Source organism: Tachypleus tridentatus, chromosome 13, assembly GCF_004210375.1.
Source record: "Tachypleus tridentatus isolate NWPU-2018 chromosome 13, ASM421037v1, whole genome shotgun sequence".
In the NCBI taxonomy this organism is placed as follows: domain Eukaryota; kingdom Metazoa; phylum Arthropoda; class Merostomata; order Xiphosura; family Limulidae; genus Tachypleus; species Tachypleus tridentatus.
In genome coordinates, this window is record NC_134837.1 from 53,707,569 (window position 1) to 53,733,709 (window position 26,141).

The 26,141-nt window shown below is 29.9% G+C and overlaps 1 protein-coding gene across 1 annotated transcript in view; it reads left to right on the forward strand.

Moving 5' to 3' along the window:
- LOC143236011 (two pore calcium channel protein 1-like) overlaps positions 1-26,141 on the forward strand; it is a 91,874-nt gene that overhangs the window by 56,804 nt on the left and 8,929 nt on the right. Inside the window, 11 exon segments of the mRNA XM_076474203.1 lie at positions 987-1,031; positions 2,132-2,188; positions 8,041-8,073; positions 8,523-8,585; positions 11,580-11,652; positions 14,756-14,860; positions 16,699-16,860; positions 17,621-17,718; positions 22,276-22,391; positions 23,147-23,231; positions 23,784-23,977. Coding sequence (XP_076330318.1) covers positions 987-1,031; positions 2,132-2,188; positions 8,041-8,073; positions 8,523-8,585; positions 11,580-11,652; positions 14,756-14,860; positions 16,699-16,860; positions 17,621-17,718; positions 22,276-22,391; positions 23,147-23,231; positions 23,784-23,977 — 1,031 coding nt within the window.

Sequence of the window (26,141 nt, forward strand, 5' to 3'; positions counted from 1 at the left end):
GTGTACAAAGTGGTAATGTGGTCGGTCAATTTGACTGAGGCTGTGTGGAAAGAGTTAAAATGATACTGAGTAGGCAAATTAGAAAGTCACATAACCAAATCCAGTATAAATTTGCAGTGGAACAGAAATTATCCAAACCAGATTTTTTCACTGTGTAGTATTTTATAAATAATGTATATAGCAGATCACAATGATATGCTCAGAGTGCAGATTTGTAATAACTAAATTGGGGATATTCCTTAACCCCTTAGAAACTCTGGGGCATAACACTTATTCAGAAAAGTGACCTGCAACAATCTATACTCCAGCTTTGAAACATAAGGTATGGCATCTTGTAGCAGATTCACGGGTACTAATCCACAAGCAAAAAAGCCATCCACATGTCCCAGACAACAGTGTACAATTATCAAGAAAAATATTCATCTGGAAAAGTAATCATATGTTCACAGGTTCCTTTGACAACATATCTTTTCAACTGTTGCTTACCTCAAATGGTTATTCATACTATTCTCTACAAGGACAGACTGGTCAGTTTGCAAGCTGCATCACTTATGGATAAGATTTCTTAAGGAGGTGCTGGTAAAATTTGCTTTTGTAAATGAGATAGTCTATGTAAAACATTTAGACATTAGTGGCATACCTTTGACGTAACGAAGAAACAGTGAAGCCTTCTGTAATGAAAATTATGCTGCAGAGTTTGAGTTATAATGCATGGTTTTCAGACAGAACTGGATGTGTCATGGAAATATGGAAACAGTAAAAACTTAGTACGATTCCAAAATTATTTTAACTTTTCCAGAATGGTCATCATTTTTTAGTTACATAAAAATTTTAATTAAACCACTTTGTTATCTTGGTATATAAATACATTTAGCTTACAAGTGTAGGTAATAATCCAAATTTTAATATTATTTATGATTTAAGTTCTTAATTTTATAAAGCAGTACTATTTCTAATTATCTTTTTTCTTTTGCATTTACTTACAGCAATTCGTCAGCTTGTTCTTTCCAAATGGTTCAACTACTTCATAAGTAAGTTATGAAATTTGTTAAAAAGTATTCTCTATGTGCCAAGAGCTTAAAAGTTTAAATTACCAATAATTAAGCTTGGATGATATTACATACTTGAATACAAAGTTTTGACCAACATCTGAATAAATATCAACAAACTATTCTGTAGATGTGACTTTTTTATTTTTAAAATAACTCCTTTTTCCAGTACTGTGCAAAATTAGCCAGTGCAAATATTAATTTTTCATTACTTGCCAAAATAGAAGTGTCTACAATTATTGTAGGAAAAAATACATTGTATTAAAACAGAGTTTGAATTAATCATTTTTGTGCATTATTACAAAAATTGCAAAATTTGTCAAGTTTTTACAACAAAGAAAGAGACCCACAAATTCAATTCACTAAGTATGTCACGAGGTATTTGGTAGAATAGTTATGAATCTAAAGAGCTGGATATCAACTATGCACTTAGTAAACAGTTACTTTTTTGGTTTTTTTTCATTGTCTGTTTCTTGTTGATTTTTCTTGAATGTTGAGGTGTAAAACCTTTAATGATACTACTGTTCAAAAGCTTAAGTTTAATGTAATAAACTTTGTTTTATTATATTGAACTCAGTTTTAAGTTGCCTTATCTGCACTTTTATTTTGAATTGCAGTATGTCCACCATAATAAAATTTAAGGCTTTTATTCCCTAATATCTTTAGAATATTTAAGTAGCAATTTGATAATCTTCTGGATATCAAATATTTGGTTTTTATTTGGAAAGTAATTTTAATTATATTTAAGATAAGAAGAGTGAAATAATTTTTTGATATCCTAGATGTAAAATTTGTTTTTCAGGTATTAAAGAATGTAAAGGTTTAATTTTTCAAATGTTAAAGGTTATTAATGTTTAATAATATTATTGTATTTGAAACAATAGAGTATGTTTAGGCAAAATACTTACATCTTTCATACACAACAGATTTTTTTTTTCTGTTTTTGAAACACCTGCAATTGTTTATGGATATAAAAACAACTTTATGAACCTGTTTTATCTATAAATGTTAGATGGCTCAGGCACCATTTGTTTCACAAATTAAAATTGCTTTCAGTATTACTTTTGTTTATTTATTTTCAGTTGTGGTGATTATAGCTAATGGAATTTGGCAAGTTATAGAAGCAGCTGAGATATCAGGTAAAGAAAAATGTGTTACTGTTTTGTTTTAAACCTGCTTTCAAGACTGGAATTATAAATATCTAAATATCTTTCTCTTTTAATATGTTTGTTTTCGTGTTTGTTTGTAGTTTTTGTGTGAATTTTATGATAAGAAGTGCCATTATTCTAAGTAAAAAAGTCAAGATATTGAGATAGAATTAAATATTATCTGCTTATTTCTAACATTTAAATCTTTTGAATTCTCTTGTCCTGATCAAACTAACAAAAGAAGCAAAATTAACAGAGCAAGAAATATACTTTTATAAGCTGTTAACTCCTTATGGTCAAACAACATGTTCTTTTTTTCCACACATACATAAATTGCTTAACCAATATTTCATGAAATTCAACACACACGACATTTTACCTTGTTTATGCTCAAAAAATATTATAAAATATGGTACAGTAATTTCTAGATTACAAATTTTGAAAATCAATACAAAATATTTCAATTTTTTATAGAGCCTCTGTTCTGTTTCTGTTGTTTGGCTGAAATGTTGTAGGTGTGTTCAGTAGTGTTATTTGTTTCATGAAATATTTTGTTTTCTGTTTGTTCTAGTTCGAGCATATTAATTTTCTCATTTACTCATACCATCTCTTACATACAATGAAAGTAATTATTGGAAACTATGAAATAAAGATATAGAACTTGAAATTCTTTCTTATTATTAGCTATAAAATTTTATAGTTATACCTTCTTATTGAAGCAGTCATGTAGCCATGTAAATAGCATGAATTACCAATGAACAGTTAAAACATTGAATGTTAGAGACACAAGCTGCATTCCTATACTAAGCCTACTAATATAATTGGTATTTTTCCAATTATATTTTTGATCAAGCTTAATTTTTCTAATAATTATCATTAATTTACAGTAAATAAGGAGTTATTGTAACTTGTTTTGTTTTGGTAAAAGTTGCATTACTGATGCACATAATAAAAAGGTTTTTTATCATCTAAATAGTTTTCCATTTGTATTCATTAACCATAAATATCCTTATCTGGAGCATTTTTATAAAAGAATATTCCTGTTACTTTCAAATAGAAATAATATAACACAAATAAAAAGAGCATCAAAAGTAATTTATAGAAACAGTTCCATGTTTGTGGTTTAGTTAATATAACCTTTGTGTGTCTGTTGAAGCACTTTATTAAAATAAATAAAGAATTTTAGAAAAAGGAAGTAAATTTAGGGATGGCTCATATCAATCATTCAAAAATAATGCAGACAAGTTAGCAGAGATGTTATTTGCATCATCCATACATAATAGCACATGCACACAGTATAGTAGAATGTTAACAGACAAAAAGAGGATAAATTAAACTCAGTTGTGACTAAAGATTTATGTATGTATGTATGTATGTGTGTGTGTAAAGTTGCATTCCTACTATGTAGATAAAGATAATATTGTTACATAGTTACTATATAGTGATACAACATTATGAGGTTACATTATTACTATATATTATTTAGACATTTTCAAACCACTACAATGCCACTTTGTAGTATTACAGTAAATACGTAGTGTGCTTGCTGGAATGCGACTACTTTCCACTAATAGTATTGTAATATCTTTCTTGATAGGTACAGCACTGATTAGATGTGTTTTTAACATGTAGCTCCCACTTATGATTGTGCTTTTTTGCTATTATAGTTTTATTTTTATTATTTTGTATTCAATTGTTTTGACCATTTTGTTTTTATATTTGTTTCTTGTTACTGAATTGTAAGGGATCTTAGTATATAAATTATTACTGTTAATAATGAAGATATTAATAAGTACTTTAACTAGATATGGCTAGATAGATTGTAAGTTACTATGAATGACACCTAATTCATTGTCTACTTGACTTATTTTGTTTTTTGCCATTGTTAAATGTATACCTTATAATCCTAATTATCATCAGTATTGGCCTTACTAAGTGTTCTGTTTGGTTTACATTAATTTAGATTAATTGTACTTTAGATATAGGTTGTTACTTTGCTTTCTCAATAATTTTTGTCACTTTGCACATTGTTTTAATTACATGCTGTGTGAACAAAGCAAATTTACAGTTACAACAGAAAGTGTTTGTACTGTAACGTCATGAGTAGTTTTTTCCTCATAACTTAAAAAGTATCATGATTAGGATAATGAAAGTGTGGTATATTATACATATTGTACTAACACACATCTGCATAAACTTTTATGTAAATTAAAACGACAAATAAATTGTTTATAAACAAATAACCAAACATAGGAGGGGCAGAAAGTGTTCATGCATCTATTTTAATGGTCAGTTGTGTAGCCTTTCAGGTGAATTACTTGGTACAATCTCTCCTCATAGCCCTCCATGAATGTTTGACAGTACTCGACTGGTATTATCTTCCATTCTTCTTCACAGAAGGCCTTCAACTCTTGCAAGTTTTTCGAATGACGCTGATGAACCATGGTCTTCAACTCATGTTTTCAATTGGAATGAGATCGGGTGACTGCAATGGCCACTCCAGAATGCTTATATGGTTCCTCTCCAATCAGGATTGCACATATTCCGATATGTGCTTAGGGTCATTGTCGTGCTGGAAGATCCAACGACGCCGAAGCTACAAGTTCCGATCATCATTCTTGATATAAGTGCCTAATATACCAACATACTCTTCTTTTTTTATGATTTCGTTGACAGGGTGAAGGCTGCCTACACCAGAAGAGCTGAAGGAACCCCATAGCATGATCAAGCCACCTCCGTGTTTAACTGTTGGGATGGTGTTCTTTGGAAGATTTTGTTCCCTCTTCTTACGTAAAATATAGTGAACATCATTGTGGCCGAAAAGCTTGATTTTAGTCTCGTCTGACCAAAGAATACTCTTCCAATAGGTAAAGGGTTTACCTACATGCTTTCTTGCATATCTCAATTGTGCTTCTAAATGAACAGGCTTTAAATATGGAGTTCTACGAGGACGGCATGCTTTGAACCCAGAAGAGTGTAACATGTTCGTAACTGTAGAGGTGCTTACTTCAACCCCAGTTTCCCTCACCAGTTTCTGTATGTCATTACGTGTTAAATGAGGGTTCCTGCTAACTTCTCTGAGAACCTTCCTCTTGGTTCTCTCTGGAATTTTGGTGGGGCATCCGGAACGAGGGAGGTTAGCAGTTGATCCTGTAAGATTAAACTTTGCAATTATGCTTTCAACAGTAGATTTCAGCATATAAGTTGTGTAGCAATACCTGAAAAAGACACACAAGACTTGTATTTTACAATAATTCGATTTTTTAAATCACTGGACAGTCGTTTCCTGTTTGCCATGATGACCAAGCAGATAATGATGGAAACGGTGCTAAATTACCGGAAGTACATTTTTTGATGGCTAAATTCCAATAATTATGAGTCCAGTGTCTAGTTCTGGAATGGTATAATGTAGTTTATTTGCCAAACTAAACAAAATTTTTATGGGAATATAAGGTTTTTCACACGTTCTGAAATGTACAAACACTTTCTGCTCCTCCTATTTTTGGTTATTTGTTTATAAACAGTGTATTTGTCATTTAATTTACATAAAAAGCTATGTAGATGTGTGTTGGTATAATACTTATAATATACCATACTTCTATTAGCCTAATCATGATACTTTTTAAGTTATAAGCAAAAAACTACTCGGGATGCAGGGGTACGAACACTTTCTGTTGTAACTGTAGGTGATTTGTCACTTCAATATTTGTAAGAACTTTGTTAACTGTGTGTGTTTAGATAATTTGTATGTTACATATCAGTAGTACAAGTAATATCTCATTCATTGTTCTATTTGCATAAATTGTTTGAACTTTGTTTTCATCCAAGTAAGTATTGAGATCATCACATGCATAATTTTAAATTCCTCAATTAGACATGATTGTCTTAGTTTGTTGAAACTGTTGCCAATATGCATAGAATTACAGCTTTGAGAATAGCTGCTTTTATGTTATCATAGTTCATACAATCTTCTGGAGAGAGAGCAACACAAGATTTTATACTGTACCAGTTAAAATACTTTGTAATAATAATGACCAGGTTTTGTTGGGCCATTCCATGGTTTGGGCAACCTTCTCAAAATATTGGAAATATTTATCAACCTCATTTTCATTAAACGATGGTACTTTAATATATCAATTGAGTTCAAAGTTGTGATTTTGCTTTTGTCAATTGGAATCGAGTCTAATTAACATTTCCTTCAGCCTAATTTCTTTCTCAGCTTTAATACTGGCTTGTTCTATCTTGTGATGTTTACTTTCTTTATCTGCTTCAATACAGCTTGTTCTTTCTCTTTTTTTAGCTTTGATATGAGCTTGTTTGGCTTCAAGATGCTTATTTTCCTTTCATATTCAATATGAGATTGTTTAAACTTAATTTGATTGAGTTTTAGCTGGATATCTAACTTATCTTTATCACTCAACTCTGATTGGGTAGTGGAGACATTAGAGTATTCACCTAATGCTTCCTGAAACAAGTCATCATCAACTAGTATTTCTATAATACTCTTTTTTAGTTAATTTTTTCTCATTGCTTTTTTAACTTCTAATTCTAAAACTTTGGTAATTTTGAGCAAATCACTCTTGTTATACCTTTCTAGTTAAACAAAAGAGGGTGATTTACAAAAAATCTTGATAATCAGACATGATCAAATCTTGTTGGTGCTGAAAATAAATTTAATTTTAATATAGAAGAAATTTTGTCTCTGATTTGGATTTCAGACACAAGCCCTCAATTTATTATTTTCATGTATTGTAATTTATCTCAAACAACTTAAATTTTAACTTAGAAGTTAATTAAATATTGAGAACTATCAAATTTACAGTATTAAGCACAATTTTCTTTTTTACCACAAATATATTTTAATAAATAAACAATAATATAATTTATAATAATGGTTATTACAAATAATGATTTGCATAAAAACGTTTTACAAACTTAGAAACAATATTGAGTCTTCTATCTAGTCTGGAACTGAACATTTATTGGCAATCCATGACAAGCAAATTAGTACAACAAGTTGACATCAGTAAAATTCACTTAATGGAGAGCTAGCTATCTCTTCCCACATGAGTTTTTTGCAACTGAAATTATACAATGTCTTTGTATAAATACTGATCTTTTAAGTTAATCTGCTGAAGTGAAATGGTTTGCAATGTTCAAAATCTATAAACATTCCTTGTCAAATATTTGTAGTTTCCCAATTAATAAGAATTAATCATAGTTATAGCTTCCGAGACTTATAGTATACCAGCTGTAGCAATTCAACAATAATATATTGTCTCTTCACATGTTACAGTGGCTACCATTTATAATCATTATGTTAGGTTCTCGAAATTTCTGTTGGAAAAAATACTGGTAGTGACTATTGTTTACATGCACACATCATATATTGTTGATTCTTACACTTGAGAATCTTCTACAAATTTAGGGGATAAGTGGGAATTTGACAATGCACATTTAACAATATATGTTACTTGCATTAAACTGAAACAAATGTAATATTCATGTAATATTTAACAAGATCTTTGTTAAATGCATTGTCTTATAAAATCAAGAACTTAAAACTTATGTATTGATAAAATATTGATTATTAGCTAAGATTTTATTCTATACTAATTGATATACCATAAACAAGAAGTAGTTTATTTAATAAACTACTGTAAATGCAAGTCACTAAAATCTTGTGACATGCACTGGAAAGGATGCCTGTGTCAGTAGGGTTAACATACAAGACTTGAATGCTGTACATATTTTACATATAAAAATATTTTTTTTAATGAGCATAATTGTCTTTTATTATCTGATGATCATATTTCTTATGTTTTATTTTCTGTTCTTTAAAGGTGTGGGTGCAGGAAAATTGGATTCATATGTCAGTAAGTTTTGTTTTATTACCACTACTGATATTTGTAACTTGTCATTGAAACAGAAGTAAAAATATCTGAAGTGTTTATTGTTAATGCATGTGATTGCAAAAATGAATGTAGGTTGTATATTGTGTGAGACTCACATTACATGAAGTTTTAAAATAGTATTTTTTATGAGAAATGAAATGCTGTAATATATATTTTTGTACTTGTATTTGGTTTTTATTGTTTTTGTTGAAAGTTATGAATTTCTTAGCAATAAAGAAATTATTAGACATTTAACAAATTTTACAACATGTATTAAAATGTTTCTTGTTCTTTGCTAAACCACTGGCATTGTTGCATGGATTATGATTTTGTGATAACATTTTTAAGAAAATAATTTATACAATAAATAAATACTCTAATTTTTAATATATATTTATATTGCTTTCATTCAGTTCTCTTTGTGTTTACAGTTACACATCACATCAAGAGTACTGGAACAGCTGGAACTTGGGTTGCTGTTGGATTTGTAGTTGGTATATTTGGGCAAATTCTTGATTCATAATTGATGAGTTTGAATATGTTCAGGCATTGCCAGAACTTGTCTGCTGGGTTAATGGTTTTTAAGTTTTGTCTTTACCTGATTTTATTTGTTGTTGTTAACTTTTGAGAAGTTCTTGTTTTTTGAAAATATGTATACGTATCTTATAACGTAAACTAGTTAATCAAGAATCTGAAGATTCACCTGTGGTGATGATTATTTGTTGATATAAATTTAAAAAAATATTTTAGATAGAAGACAAAATGATTTATTGGATAAACTGTAATTAAAGTTTTGGAAGATTTACCAAAACCTGTCTTCCTCAAGTAATTTGGTATCTACCATATCCTCCAAGTTAGACCATTATTCTTTTCTAGTAGAAGCTAACCTTAATTCCTCAAATGGGGCTGAAGAGAAACAAATTTTTTTGAGGGGCCACTGGTTGTTTCATAAGCCCACTTGGGGCTTGTGAGACATAAAACCAGAACCATTTTCAAGCTATACTAACTATTGACCAAAAACCTGTGATTTTTTTTCATGGCTAAAAGATTTTGGAAGTTTCAGTAGTGGCTCTAAAGCCATTAAAGGGCAAACATACTTACCATATTATTCACTGAAATGTTTTATGTCCAAAAAACTAAATAAGCTTACTCATGTGGTACTCTCAACTATACTAACTTGTCATTCATGTAGTAACTGCAACTAACAGGAATAAGGACCAGAATATGTCACAGAGTTAAATTTAAAAATTTTACTCAATTAAAAGGAGACTAGATTTAATTGTTCATTAAAGTAAAATTGGTCATTATATGTCCAATAAATAAGAAGACAAACTATGCATGATCAGAATGCTCAACATGCTCTTCTGAATCATATATAGTGATTTTGAAATTCTCCATTTATTTTCAAGTTATTTGTTCTTGATTTGGATGTATGACTTTATATAAACAAAAACAATACCATTAGCCATTTCAGAACACAGGTGAAATTTACATCATTGGTTGTTCCAAATGCAGTAGGGAGAGTCTAACTTTCAGGTACTACCAAACTCGAACAAGTAATATTATTAGAAAAAGTAGATATAAGACCAGAAAATAAATCCTCATCAACATGAGAAAACATCTAAAAATAAACTGGTACTAAACAAGGTGGATTTCCTACATGTGAAAGCATGTACATATTTTAAAAATATATGCATATCTGGAAATCTTAAAAAATGTTGATAAATTAAATGGCTAGTCTTTCTAAACTGAGAGAGAAAGAAAATACAGTACTTTCTAGTATCATACTCACATACATACTTTTTCATTTAAATACAGGTTATCCAAGAATTTTGGAAACACTTTTGAGAAACTGTTTAACCTAAAACATAGAGATATATGGTTTATTGCACATGAAAGAATAATACTTAATTTTTTTTAGAGTATGCAATTATTCTAATTCAAAATGTACATCATGTAGCATGCAAAATCTCATTCCAAGTGTTGTGAAACCCAAAAATGTCATACACACGTGTATAACAAGTTATAATGAAATGTGAATTACATTATAATTTTTTTTTTCTTTACAAAAGCAGCTATTTAATTCCATATGTAAATAAAATAGCCATATCTGACTTTCAAATGCATGAGCCACTGGATTTTTTTTGAGGTTTGATTAAAGATTGCCTGGTGCTGTTATGCTTTTCAACATGTATTATTACACAGCACTTCTAAATTTACAGAAATTGTGTCATAGAGTCATGAGAGTGCATGTTTTTGAAATTATTTCAAGTGGTTTAAGAAAAAGTTTAGAAATAATTTGTAAAATACATTTTCTGAAATATGCTGTGGGGGCAATGACGTAATTTTCAAGTCTGCAGTTAATGGGTAAAATAAAATCAATGAAAATTTCCCAACATATCTTGATACATCATTTTTTTATTGTGATAATTTTGATACAATTCTATGAAAGTTTATCTGAAATGTTGTGTACTGCAACAGGCCAGTGACAATAATAAATTTATCTTTGATATATTCCAAGAATAAGATAATAATATTATCCATGAAAAGGTAAGCGTGTGTGTGAAGGAAACAATTTGAAGTTATCTGTCCAGTATGCTATACTTATTTCTCTTTTGGAAAGCAAAAATAATCAAGAAAAAAGAAATAAACATTGTAGTGAATATATTTTAGTGGTTTTTGAAAGTAAATGATTTGATTGTTAAAATGGTAAACATAATGTAAGCCTTATTATATCTGTTATGTGTTTCTTTTCCACACAGTTTAATAAAATAGCCTTAGACAATAACAATAATTGCTGTTTCTATTTCGTTTTAATGTCTGTAACTCATATCACACTTTCATATTTAATTGGAATAAATGGTAATTCATCAAGTTTTAAAGAACTGAGAAACAAGACCTTATTTTTTTTATTTATAGACTGCTTATACTTGCATATAGACTTGAAACATGCTGTGTAGTTAGGCCAATAGCATAGTACACACAAATAACAAAAGCTACAACTACACAGTACTACTAGGCATACTTAGTCTCTCTTAATATGTTCTGAGATTGAAACTCTGAGAAAATCATTAAAGTAATCAAATGTGTGGACAATAATAAAATATCCTTAAAACTTGTAAATGCAAAATAAAAATTATACTATGGCCCTGTTTTTTTCTTTTTAATTCATCATTTTTCATGGCTTTTATTTTTTCCTTCCTGTTTATAAAATTTTCTTTATATTTCTTTTAAATCAGTTGATAAACATATGGCCTAAACAAGGAAAGCATAAAATGATTGTGTGAATAAAGTAAATTTGTCATTTGTAATAATTTTAAATAATATATAAAATGTTATCAAAGTGCTAAAAATTAGTAAAATTTGTATTTCTTAATAGATTACAAAAATTGTTATTGTTGAGGTCTCTCATTTATTATAATATTGAATAAAGATTTAGTGCTGTGAAGATTATTTCTTGCTTTTAACTTTCCTGTTGTGTATTACAGTTTACATGTTGGAAGCTGGCTTGAAGATAGTTGGCCTGGGTGTTTCTGAATACTTCAGCTCAGGCTGGAACATGTAAGTTAGTGATAAGGTAGTGTGCCCAAATGTAATATTAATCTCAGAGCTGATTATTGCAGAAGACGTGATAAAATTTTTTCACAAAATATCTAGTTTCTTCACTAAAGAAATTAATTTTCTGTAGTAGATCACAGTATTACTGAAAAGTTTTTACCATTTAAAAAAGAACTTACCTTTCAAAATGATGACATTGCTGTCTTTGTCAAGCATAATACTGTGATATTTTACCAACAGTACTTGTTCTTGAGAATTATTTCTATTAATTGTAGTTTATTTTCAGTAAGTGAGATATTTTAATACTTAAGTCGGTGTTGGTTGAATACAATAATATACACAATAAAAACGTTGCCATCTGAATAGTTTGCCTTTGCAGTTCTTAGCTGTACTCTTTAACCTCCTACCTACTGGGGCCATTTTGTATTGTCATGAGGGCAAAATTACATTGTGAATTGAAAAATTACAGAAAACTTATTTTTTATTTCATTTCAGAGATAATATGCTACAACATTTAAATTAGTAAGAGTATCTTCACAAAATGTTCCAAAGTATCAGTAAACATTACCAGTTTTTCATAAATAAAATATCAAAATTTATTTTATTAAGTTTTAGCATTTTTTAAGTAATGTTTTCAATGCCATTTTTTTTCCTAATGTTGACTATCCAGTATACAAAGTAATTTTGATTGTAAGATTAAAAATACTTTTGTGAATTAGAAAATTTTCAAATTTTACATGCAAAATTTTATAATGTCCAAATAAGTATCTTATCATTTTTTAAGACGAAACTTTATATTTTATCTGTTATTTTCAGTACTATATCAATTTTACTGACATCATAACTAATATAAAAACTAAGAAATGTTATGTTTTTTCATTTTAGAATGAATACAGATTATAACACGAAAAAGCACAAATGTTTTAGTCCAAATAGTTTAAATTTTATAATATTATGCACTTATATATATTTATTAATTTTATTGTATTGGCATTCCAGTCATGCCTGGCTAAAATTAAAGAAGTTGCAATGACATGCAGCATGTTCATTCATGTAACTATGGTATATCCATGAGTATATAACTGACCTTTACAAAGTAATCTGCCATGGCTGTATTTTAGGGGACTAGTATTTTCTAAAATACAATCACATTTCAGTTATTATTTTTAAAACATGGAATAGTAAATAAAGAAGTATATCAATCAATTATCTCTTCTAGTTAAGAACTTTGTACTAATTTGCTGCTTGCCATAGGTTGCTAAGCCTCGTCAAATTTTCACACATGAAGAATGTGAAATAAGATAATTTTTTTAGGTTTTATACATACATTTAAAATAACCAAAAATTCATAAATTGCTGTGTCTATACCATAGAATTCTATTGTAATTTATCAAGTTTAATATTTAAGCTGTATTTGGGTCTAAAAAAATATGAAATTTCAAGCCTACTAAAGATGTACCTTGCCATGTTGAAATTTTATATCAGAATAATGGAATTGACACCCTAATACTTCAAAAAGACTGAAAAAGTCACTAGGAGACATTCAGAGCTTTTGACATGTTCTTCACATAATCTAGACAGGAAGTGTTTTCAAAAATGGAAAGAGGTGGGCAGGGCCACTGTATTTGATTCAGTAATGTAGTGATATCTCAACAAATATAAAAGATAGGATGTTCTTATTTTATATTTTAACTTCTCAGTATTGGTAATTTGAGTTTCTAATTTATACAAAACTATAGAGTTTGTATTTGTATATCACAGGTATCTAATTGGGACCAGTACTGCATTAAACATACCACGTGATACACAAAAATCGATATTTGAGTGTGTTTATTTACTTTTGAATTAAGAAGTTAACTAGTGTGCAGTACTAAAAATTGACTTATAATCTACAGTTTGATACCAAATGTATAGACATAAGTTCATAAAAATAGTCATTTAATAAAATTTGAACACAAGTCAACAAGCGTAATGACATGGCTTTTGATCAATGACCTGTGTTGATATGTGTTAATATCTAGTTAACCAAAACTGTTCATATTAAATTTAGAGAAATAAACATGCTTAAGAATGAGCAAAATAAAAATCTAGAACTTCAGTTTTTATTGTTTGTACACTTAGCAGTATAACAGAAATAAAAGTTTAAGCAGTTCCAGTAATTACATTGTTCATTTGTGTGAAAGTTGTGCAACGCATATTGCATTATTTATATTGTCTACTTTGTATAACTGTATGAAAGATCATTTGTGTTTATAATTTATTCTGTTATGTTTGACTGTTTGAAAATATAAGGAATACTGTAATTTGAGTACTTGTCTTTACTGAAGAAAACATCTCAATGCTGACCAGCTTTAAGGAAACCATCTGATATTCTGTTCTCTATGAATAATAAAACTACACACTTTTTTATGATATGACATAGTAAATTTATTATATACAACTATAAAAACCAAGCTTTTCTAAGATATGGTATAATCTATTATACATAACTATTAAAATACAGACTCATCTAAGAAATGATATAGTCTGTTATATATGGCCATTATAAACCGAGTCCATGTAAAAAGTGTTTTAGTTCTATCTACTATAAATGAGTAAGAAGCCATCTTGATGTTGATGTAAGTTAATGTGTGATCGGTCTTCATTTCCATTGTTTGAATAAGATAAAAAAGTGTTTTTTTTGTGTGTTTTTTTTGCTCAGAAGTAATTAATATAAGTTATCAGCAAAGGAAATATTGTGTCTGTATGTTAAATGATTTTAATTAATACTTATTATTTCTGATTGTTTATTACGTAAGTTTAAACATCTTAAAATTTTTCTGTATTTATAACCATTTTTAGTTGACCAAATACAGTGTTCAATGGATAATGAAAAACAATATTTAGTACTTGTAAACATACACATTACATGTCTGTTGAACTTTAATATAATATTTTTTCTGTTTTTTAAATAAAATATGATTATCTGTTAAAAACCTACATTTAAAATTTCATAGTTTTATATTTTTACTGTTCAAAAATTGTTGTGTGAAGAAAAAGTTTGATAATAAACAATTGTTTAATAGGTTTATGTGTTCTAATTCTTTCTGTTATTTTTACTTGATAGGTATGATTTCATTGTCACAATAACAGGTCTTGCAGGAATAATAGCTGAATACTTCAGTTTTCCCTTCTCTTTTGTCATTATATTACGTCCACTTCGTTTGCTGAGGTTTGTGTTAAGTCTTAACTGCTTCATGCATTTGTCCCTGTATAATAAATATTTTTTTATTTTTTTTAGTATTTAATCCTGTTTTTCTTCATAATACTTAAAAACAATGTATTGTAATTTATTTTAAAAGTACAGCAAGATATCTTCCACTTTGTACTGCAAGATATTTTTACTGAATATATGAGATATTATATGGCTTAATCTTATGATGCCTGGATTTGGTATTGGAGAAAAGATAATTTTGCCCTTGTCATATTTCATTACAAAAATAAAACTAGTGTGTGAAACTATTTCAAATTTTATAAAACCATTCCTAAAAGTATATAGTTTCAGAAAAAGTAAAATATTTTATTTTTAATTTTGTTTACTGTTTCTAATAGAAATTCATTATTTCACATAGTTATTTACACACAGACTCTTGGTAGCTCACCTGCAAGGTGATATTTATATGAAGTATAAAAATACTTTGTGGAATGGACAGCAACTGCTTGTTGTGGAGACACAAGTGTAGAGGACAACATTTCAAAAGTCTTCTGCCTTTCATCATCCTGTAGACTCGTGTCTTCACAACAGGCAGTTGCTGTTCATTTTAGAAAGTTTTATTGTCAATACTCTGCCTGAACAATGTATCAAAGTATATAAAAATACTGTTTTTAATCTTATAGTTTTCACATTTCATTTGCATAGTTTTTTAATTAAAGTAAATGTTTATATTTTATTTTCTATTATTCTCTACTATATCACAAATTATTTATTAGCATCAACATAATGAAATGTTTAAAATAACAAATGGAAATGTGTACATACTTTTCAAATTTTTGAATAAATTCACAAGAATGTTCTTATTTTTCTTATATGCATAATTTTCCTCTTTATTTTTTCACTTATAGTTTACATTTTTAATTTTTCTTACACATTCTTTATTTTTTATCCTTTATGCTGATATATCAGCTGATTCTCATTGGGCTTTATGAAGTTATTTCAGCATAAACTCTTTAACACTCCTACGAAATGTGGGGCCTAATAGGCCCCAGAGCAACTTGAAAGGTTATTAATATTAGGCTAATAATTTTGTATTTAAATGAAATTGCCATTTAAATCCATTAATGAATGGATTAACGAGATTCCTACTGTCCCTATCTACTATCTAGCGAAACCACAGCCAGGGGAATGGGCTTGGAGAAATCAGGACTAGAAACGTCTTTTCATAGGAGTGTTAAGATACATTATATAAACAAGATGGCACTTATAAATGTCTAGGTACTTGTGTGCATTATCAACTTATGCATCTAAAATTTTTCATACCTCAGACATTATGTGACACAAAACTACAGTTTATGTATTTTTAAAATGTTTCCTTTGAATCAAAGGAATTAAAATGTAAATAACATAAAAATTCAATTTATAATATATATTACTATGTTAATTTCACTAACATATCTTGATAGTAAATTGGTTTAATTAAATTTTGAATTCAGTGCAGTATCATTCACAGAAAGAAACTTAAAAATGGTACCAGGCATCATGGAGTTAAATGGAACAGGCTATTTTCAGTAATAATCTTCTAATAGTTAAAAACAAAATAATTCTGTTTTCTGTATCTTAGAAGATTTTGTTTCACCTTTAAAACCAAGAATATTGTTTAGATTTTTGAAGTCTAATTCATTGTTATTTAAAATTAAAATCAAAATAGTATTGAAACACTACATGTACTTTTAAATATGTATGGCTAACATTTTGACATAATAACTTGTGCTGTGAATCATAACAAAAATAGTATTAACTTGATAATATCTTTTAAAATAAGATCAGTAGAAAATTATTTTTCTTTTTTTCAGGCTATTCAAAATGAAACGTCGTTACCGAGATGTGCTTGGTACTGTCTTCATTGTCCTTCCTAGGTTTGCTAGTGTTGCTTTGGTCTTACTGATTGTTTACTATTTTTTTGCCATAATTGGGATGGAACTGTTTTCCAACTATGTTATGATGAATTGTTGCAAGTAAGGCTTATGGTTTTTAGTGCGTTTTTTTACTTTGTATTGAACTAACAGATTAACTGTAAAATGTCATGGGAAACTACTACTACTGAAAAATATTTATGCAACTTGTTTTGAATAACCTTTCATATATTCTTACAATTTTAAGCACATCCATACAGCCAGTTGTATGAGCCTTATTAAACCCCACCTGGAATCTCCAATATTAAAATTCCAAAAATATAAATGTAGACTTATTTTTAATGATCTCTTAAAATGTTCATGCTAATTTTCAGTTAAGTCCATGGACTTAGTCCTGAGAGCTCTTGAGCTTTTCTTGATTCTTATATAAAAAGCTTTAGCTTAAAAATTCCTGAAATCTGAATACAGTTTAATTTGAACATTTCCTTCTCATATGTTTTCAAGTAAATGAGTTCAATCAAACCTAGTAGCTTTAAAAAACCTCTCAACACCACACCTCTCTTTTGAAAGGTTTCATTTTTTAGTATATATATTCTTTAGTTTACAGAGCCTACACACCAAATTAATAGTTTACTTCCAAAAACGTATCAGATTAATTGAGACATATCAATTGAGTAAATGTATAATGCATACACCTGTACACACACACATGTACATCTGTGAGTTTGTGTCTTTGAGAATTAGTGTATAGATTCTAATTAGTAAATGTTTAAATAAATCTGATACTTTTATTATTTAGGTCAGTATTAAAACTGCATTTATGTGTAATGTATATTAAAATTTGTGGACTTTGTTTTCACAGGAATACAACAGTGGAACAATATTACCGTTTTGACAATAGGTCATTAGAAGAAGGATATTACTACTTAAACAACTTTGATAATATCATCAATAGTTGTGGTTAGTATATGGAAAGTGAATATCCAATTAAAAATAATTACCATATTTTATTAATCCTTTTGTTGTTGTTTTTTCTTGTACTGAAGTGGTATTAGTAAATTTATTTTAAAGTATTTCATTTGTAAGTCAAATCTTCTTTTATTCAAAATATTCACCTGTATATTCTAGTGAATTTGTTTCTAAAAATGTTTAGTTTTAGCTCTTTCTGTTTATTCATATGATACTGTGCAAAAGTGTCAGGACAATGCCAAAAATTATATTTCAGGCTACTTTCAAAGAACAATGAAAAGTAAATCACAGGTGAAACATCAAAATTTTATTAATTTTCATATTTAATACAACAGAAACTCAGTGGAAGTGCTTGAGTTTAACAAACAGTTAATATTTTGTGTTCTCCTTTTGATTTGATAACTGCAAGCAATCTTTCAGGCATTATTGCAACATATTTAATCAAAGTGTCTTTAGATATTTTATTCCAAATGTCTCTGATGCACTCCCATAAAGTTTCTTTGGAAGTAACTTTTGATTTGTCAAGTTTTTGATCTATTAAATCCCACATCTGCTTAATCGGTTTGAGACTGGGGCTCTGTGGGGGCCAGTATACCACCTGAATGACTCCAGCAGCTTCTTTCTTAGCTAAGTATTTTCTGCATGGGTTGGGTGAACATTTGAGTCATTATTTTCTTGGCAATTGAACTGTTTACCAGTAACAAACAAAGCACTCAGTATATTATGACAGAGAAGTATCTGATGGTACTTGCACTTGTCCATTATTCCATCTATTTTACAAATATTTCTTGTCACCTTAGTGGAAAAACACTCCCAAACTATCATGCTACCTCACCCATGCTTCATGGTTGGTTGTATGTATTAAAGCAAGTATCTTTCATGTGTCTTCCAAATCTAAAGCTCATGCTTTAAACCGGATATTTTATATTTTGACTCATCTGTCCATAACACCCATTTCCAATCATTAGCAGTTCAATTTTTACACTTTTTAGCAGATTTCAGTCTTTTAGAAATAACTGGAGATTGAAATAAAGGTATTTTTAACTGCTACATGAACAAATATTTCATTTTTTTTAGTCTTTTTGATACTGCAGATCTGGACATTTTTGTCTTTTGGTACATGATCATTTATCTCATGCATGAGAACAGTGGCAGTCTTCTGCTTTCCCAGCATATAGAGTTAAGATCAAGAAAAGAGTTTTATAGAGAAATTTTTAGTAAAAATATGTCATTAAAAATTTTAATTTTCTTGTCTACAAATGGCTCTTAATGATTATTGAAAGTTTGTGAAATTTTGTCAAGATATAAAACATATTAGAAGATATAGTATGCAAACTAAAGGTAAATTTAGATTCAGTTTTAGGTCGAATAGACTGAGCCCATAGAAAGAGAGTTAAATAGTTGCTCCCCCTTCAGTAGTTGGTTCTAATCGCATGCATACAAGCAACTTGTGACTAAACTAATTTGATAGCATAACATGACCTTCACATTCCCCAAGTGATTTATAAGTTATAACTGTGTGAATAGTAGTTAGATATGGTTCAAGGAAAAAAAAATATATAAATATATGTATACTGTTATGTGCATAGAGCTACTTAGAATGAATAAATGTAGTTTCATGTTTATATTTTGAAGTCATTTTAGAAGAAAAAAAAATGGTAATTTAGATATGCATAGTTTTTTTGTAGTTACAAGGTCGGTCAAATTAACCAATGTTGTATACAATTAGGGTGGAGAAAATAACTGAAAAAAATATAAAATTTTACTGAGAATAAATATTTGAAATGTATTTAAGAAGTTTTAGAGAGTACACTACTCCTGTAACTGTCTTAACCACATGTGTTAGACTATAACTAGAGGTATTTTCCTCAATTATATACTCTTTTATTTCCAAGGTCCTTTTATTTTTCACTGGAACTTGTTCTGTAGTGAGTTTTGCCCAAGCAGATATGCTTTCTCTTCTCAATTCCACATCAAGATGCCTTATTATGAACCACAACTCATGGACAGTTATGAGTAAAGATAAAGGGAATCCTGCCTGTCCCTGCCAATTTTCAGGTTGAATAAGTTGAAGTTGATTTGCTTTTAAAAATGTAGGTAACTTGGTTTAACTATTGCACATTTTCCAGAACATTGTTCCTAAGGGCTCCTCAATGCATTTTAACTCCCAAGATTCTACTATCTACAGAGCTTGGGAGTACCACCCACACTTAGTTTTTAGTTGCTGGGGTGGCAGACAGAGTTTTTTCTCCAAAACATAAGAGTGTGTTCCTCCACTCTTTGAGAAAAGGGAAAAGTTGGGGTCCTTCTACAAGGGTCCATGGATGTTTTCCCAAATGTTAGTAGGAGTGGCACCAGCTGCTATGAGAGCCCACTCATAATTTCTGTTCAGTTTGACATGAAGCTCTCCCATTGGGGAGTGAATGGGCTTACTCTTTGGTTAATGTCAGTTTAGTATATTGTTCATTGAGGGTGGTCCACTATCTCCTTATAATTATGAACACAAATGTTTCCATCCTAGGTCTCTGATTGAGCATAGGTACCATGTCTTCTCTATAATTCCAGTAGCAAATGGAATACTCCTTGTTTGCTTGGTTGTGGAGTGAGGATGAATGTTCATAATTCCAGACCTTATGAGTTTTGTTACTTTGGCTGAGTACAGCATACATGATCCCGTCATTCCAAGCTTGGGATGTTGTCTTTTGGACTTCTTCAGGTAGAAGAGAAAGCCTGTCCACTTAGGTGAAACAACAGGTTGGGATCCAGTCAAAATATGTATGTGTGTGTGTGTGTGTATATATAACATTGCACTCCAATAACTCTAGCCACCAATGTAGGATATAAGTACAACAACCCCTTAATTCCAACCCCAAGTTGTTGAACTTTGGCTCTCTGGTCGGAGCTGGTCTATACTGACAATTACCCATATTCTATTGTACCTTTGATATAGAAACAAAGTTCCAGGAAGAGCATATCTGTTTTGGATGTAGTGCAGTTCCAGGAAGAGCATATCTGTTTTGGATGTAGTGCAGTTCCACCACACTTGGTACACTCCTGTTCTATACAGGCGCTTTCTGTATGGATCATGCCTGCACTGACCTTCTCAGTGTGGAACTCTAGCTTTAGTGTCAATGGATGGTATGTTTTGGAAGTTGTCATTTTCCTGAATGAAAAATGTATTTCCAATAATACCTCTACTGACACTTTCCCACCCTATCTCCCCATTAAAGACTGGTTTATTTCTTGAAAAAGTGATTAAAATATTGGGATGAGGTGTTTACATATAGTACTTAGATAATGGATGCACTGAAATTGGCTGAGAAATTTGCAAATTGGAATTTGCTTAAGTGGAGTGTAAAAGTCTGGAGCAAGTGTTTCTCAGTGCTTAGGTGAACAAAGAGTGGAAACCCAAAGATGATATTTTAAGATTACTGAATAAAAAGTTAAATGGTATGTACTCATTTTTGTTCCTTAATTTTAGACATTTTAATATGATGTACGCTGATGATAATAGCTATAGTTAGTGATATAGTAAAGAAATTAAATATAAAGTTTAGACATTTACCTTAAAAAACTTTTGATATTAATTGAAGAGGTTCTAGAGGCTGTGCAACTTAAATTTGTAAACTGTAGGATAAAAGAGTTATTTTTATACTTAACTCAAAAATCACCTTGCAGTTGAACTGTTCAGGGTTTGAATACAAGTAACTACAATAACTAATGAATTTTAAGTATAAAAATTCGCAATTAAATATTTCTCTGAAATATTTCCTTCACTGACTTTATTTTTGGAAGAATGAAATATGATGGTTCTCATGATGTAAAAAACATGGTGACCAAAGGGCTAATTTTAACAAGTTATTCTATTTCAAACTGGTGGTAGTTTTATGTACGATTATTTTTATGTTTGTATCTTAATCTGTTATTATAAAATAGTTTCTGTATCTCAACAAAAGGTATTAATTTTAAAAATATTAAACTGATGGAGGTCTTGTGCTGAAAATGTATAGCTCAGCTAGGTATGTTTGATAGTTGATAAAGTGTTAATTGTAATAATTACCATATTTAAAAATAATGGTGGTCATAAGTTGAAAAAAACAAAAGTTATATGTATCAGTAAATATGATTTTACTTTTAACAGCTAGTTTGTGTTAAACAGATGTTTGCCAACTAAAAAGCAAAACTCAGTTATCTTATTTACTATGGTTTTAATCTTAAGAGCTACCTTACAAACTGATTTTAGTCATCAGTTTAAGAATTATGTCTAATTATGTTTATCAGTTGTAATGATACTTACTTAAATTACTGTCTCCAAACTGACCATTATAGATAAGTTATACCTCATTGGATGAAATATCTATTAATATTGTAGTTTAGTTGAACATTCAGTTTTCTTGCATAATTAAAGCAGGAGCTGCAATTATATAAATATAGTACTACAATTCTGAAACTAATGTTGTTAATGCTGTTTTACAGTTACACTGTTTTAAATGTTTAGAGCTGATTACCATGCATCATATACCTTTGTCATTTGATGTTGTCTTACAGTTACGTTGTTTGAATTGATGGTAGTCAATAACTGGTTCATCATCATGGACGGTTATGCAAGTGTTGCTACAGAATGGAGTCGAATATATTTCATGCTGTTTTATGTGGTTACAATGGTAAGATCTGTTATATACATTTATTAGCATTTTTACTCATTTTTTTTTGTTTCATCCAAATTTATAATAGCATGTTTGTATGTAACTGAGAAAATTCTAGACATAACCCTGTTTTGATGTTCATTAAAAAATCTGATAGTGAACCTATTAAGATGTCTGAGAAATATAATAGATTTACCAATTGCAATGTTCCTTAGAATTCTGGTAGATTAACCAATGCTGATATTTATTAGAAGTCTAGTAAGTTTATCTGTTCCTTAAAAATCTGGTCGATTAATTTGTGATGATGTTCCTTAGAAGTCTAATAGATTGACTTGTGATGATGTTCCTTAGAAGTCTGGTAGATTAACCAATGCTGATATTTATTATAAGTCTAGTAAGTTTATCTGTTCCTTAAACGTCTGGTCGATTAATTTGTGATGTTGTTCCTTAGAAGTCTGGTAGATTAACTCATGGTTGAATTAATGAGTAGGTTTAATAGATTAAAGACTTTTTTGTTTCAAATATAATTATTTAGGAAAGTGTTAGAAATGAAGAAAATTAAAACAAGTTTTAAAATCTGGAGATGTATTATTATTTTAGATATTGTATCTGTTTATCATTATTCACTAATAGGTATTGAAGAAAACCAAATTGAGTACAAGGAGCTAATGCACTGTAAAACTATATTCTACTGCTTAAAATGTTATAATACTAAAATGTAAAGTAACTGGATGGCAAAATTTCTGAAATCATTTTCTTATTTCCTATTGCAGGTGGTGATAAATATCATCATAGCTTTTATTCTTGAGGCTTTCTTGTTTAGGATTCAGTATAAACGGAAAATGGGAGATATGGACAGTAAGAATACATTTCACAAATATACATGCTAACTGATGTGATAAGTGCTTCAAAATTATTATGTTTGTATTTAAATTATTGAAAAATTACCATGTGCATGATAAAGCTTCATTATGAAATACTAAAAAACAGAGAATTTACAAGTAAACTGTTGCTAATGTAACAGTTACAGCTTTCATTTCAAATATTACCTACGCAGTGTTGCTATAGTATAATAACACTCAGCATTTTAAATTAGATAAACACTTGAAACTTATACCTTCACCTGTGACTATGTTGATTTTAAGTTATGTTTTTTAGTAAAATTTTGTTTTATTATCTCATTAATTTTAATATTTAAATAAGTGTTCAAATTTCAGTCCCTAAAACATTTAGGATAACCTGTGCAGCAGTATGACCTATTTTATAATTGTTGCAAAAGCTGAAAAAAAGTCAAATGTGAGGAATAATTTTAGTGAAAGTGATGAAGCGTAAATTAGGTAGATGTCTTGATAATCATGTGGTTTTGTCCTTAAATAATCTTATTCTTTATTAAATTATTTTGTTTTCCAGAGGACAGCTTGGTTCGAGTAGATGTGGCTTTGACACAAGAAGAAGTAAACTTTTGCAACAGCCAGTCCAACCTTTCTGTCTCCATGTTTATACATGCTACTCACAACCTTAATGAACAATATATATTCTTTAGAGGATCTCGCACTCGAACTAAGTTTTCATTTAGTCTTAAAATGTATGCTGATGAAGTAAAGGTAGGTGTATGAACTGGCATTATTGCATATTATAATTATTATAATATTATATCATATATAGATAATATCATATGGTTGCCCTCATTCATAGAGCATGGCCATTTTATAAACTTCATATTTATTAATGGCATTGTTTATTTTTGGTTTGGAAAGGGTGTTTAATTTCTGTGCATTATGCTGCATAATATTTATTCCATTTACATGTTTATTGGGTTGATGATAACATTTTATTGTCTCCAATAAAGTTTTACCTTTTCTTAAACAGAAAGCTATCTTGATCTTTTTCTGCCCTCCAGGTTTTGTTAAAAAAGGTTCCTACTCAGTGCACTAGTCTGTATACAGTTTTATTTTACAGTGTTTGCATGCAGTTGTTTCAACAATTTTTCTGTGATTGTTTCTTGTTGCTGAATTATAAGCAATCTTAGTATAAATTCACAATTACATGTATCAGAAACGCTACTGGTATAACTTCCCATGAGCCAAGTTCGACCTTATTTGCAGAGGAGATACAGGCTATAATTTGCAAGAAACTAGATTCATATGTTCAGCTAGCAAATTCTTCTTTTCAACTTGACAACGTTTCTGAGGAAGAATACAATCAAGGGAAAGACTGTTTGGACTCTCCTTTACCAGAACCTTCAAGGGAAAGACTGTTTGAACTCTCCTTTACCAGAACCTTCAAGGGAAAGACTGTTTGAACTTTCCTTTACCAGAACCTTCAAGGGAAAGACTGTTTGAACTCTCCTTTACCAGAACCTTCAAGGGAAAGACTGTTTGAACTCTCCTTTACCAGAACCTTCAAGGGAAAGATTGTTTGAACTCTCCTTTACCAGAACCTTCAAGGGAAAGACTGTTTGAACTTTCCTTTACCAGAACCTTCAAGGGAAAGACTGTTTGAACTTTCCTTTACCAGAACCTTCAAGGGAAAGACTGTTTGAACTCTCCTTTACCAGAACCTTCAAGGGAAAGATTGTTTGAACTCTCCTTTACCAGAACCTTCAAGGGAAAGACTGTTTGAACTCTCCTTTACCAGAACCTTCAAGGGAAAGACTGTTTGAACTCTCCTTTACCAGAACCTTCAAGGGAAAGACTGTTTGAACTCTCCTTTACCAGAACCTTCAAGGGAAAGACTGTTTGAACTCTCCTTTACCAGAACCTTCAAGGGAAAGACTGTTTGAACTCTCCTTTACCAGAACCTTCAAGGGAAAGACTGTTTGAACTCTCCTTTACCAGAACCTTCATATTTGATCTGTCATACTGTACACCTCTTCAGGAATTTTCCCCTTCCACAGATTTTACAGCTTTTTCAATCAGGTAATTAGTCAACATATATTTTGATTTTGTTGTATGTTTGAGATGAGAGTGGTTTTGCTAGTTTTCTTTTTCCTGTTCCAGTTGCCATGTGTTATTTACATTGGTGAATATTTATTCTCCTCTTCCTTTTTTCACATTGCTTCCAATTCTCCCAGTGGATTTATAATAAGTGTTTGACTTCTACATTTTGCACCTGTCTGTGATACCCATGGTAGGCACAGTTCAAATGCCCCCTGTATAGCTGTGCCCTTTTTTACAAACAGAAGAATTAATTGCTTCACATCATGAGTGCTCAGACTTTAGTAAGTTACTAGTCACATCTAATTCATTGTTCCATCTGGCTGATTTTTTTTTCTTGCTAATGTCAAGTATGTGCCTTATAATCCTAATTATCATCAGTATTGGTCTTACTTGTGTGTCCTTTTTTATGTAAGTTAATTCAAGTGAATTGTAAGTTCAATGTTGGTTATTAATTTGTTTTCTTGGTAATTTTAGTCAGTTTGCACATTTATTATTATTTCATTTTGAGTGTCCCATTTCAAGGTTCTGTAGTTTGGCTCTTTAAGTGTTTTCTTGGGTGGTACAAGCTCTTGCCCAACATCAGTGGGTCTTTGCACTTATCATTGCATAGATGACTGATTCCTATTTACTTCTTCCCATTCATAATCCAAAGACTTCTGTTCTTACAAGAAGCAGCACAGAGTGGGATTCCTGATGAAAGGGGAAAATCTTTTATTATCCCCACTCAATTCCTTGTACCTTTGGGGTTTTCTTTACTCCTACCTCAGTTGGGCCCTGTCTCTCCTCTCTTTTTCTATGAGATATGGAACAAGCAGTTCACAAGGTTCTC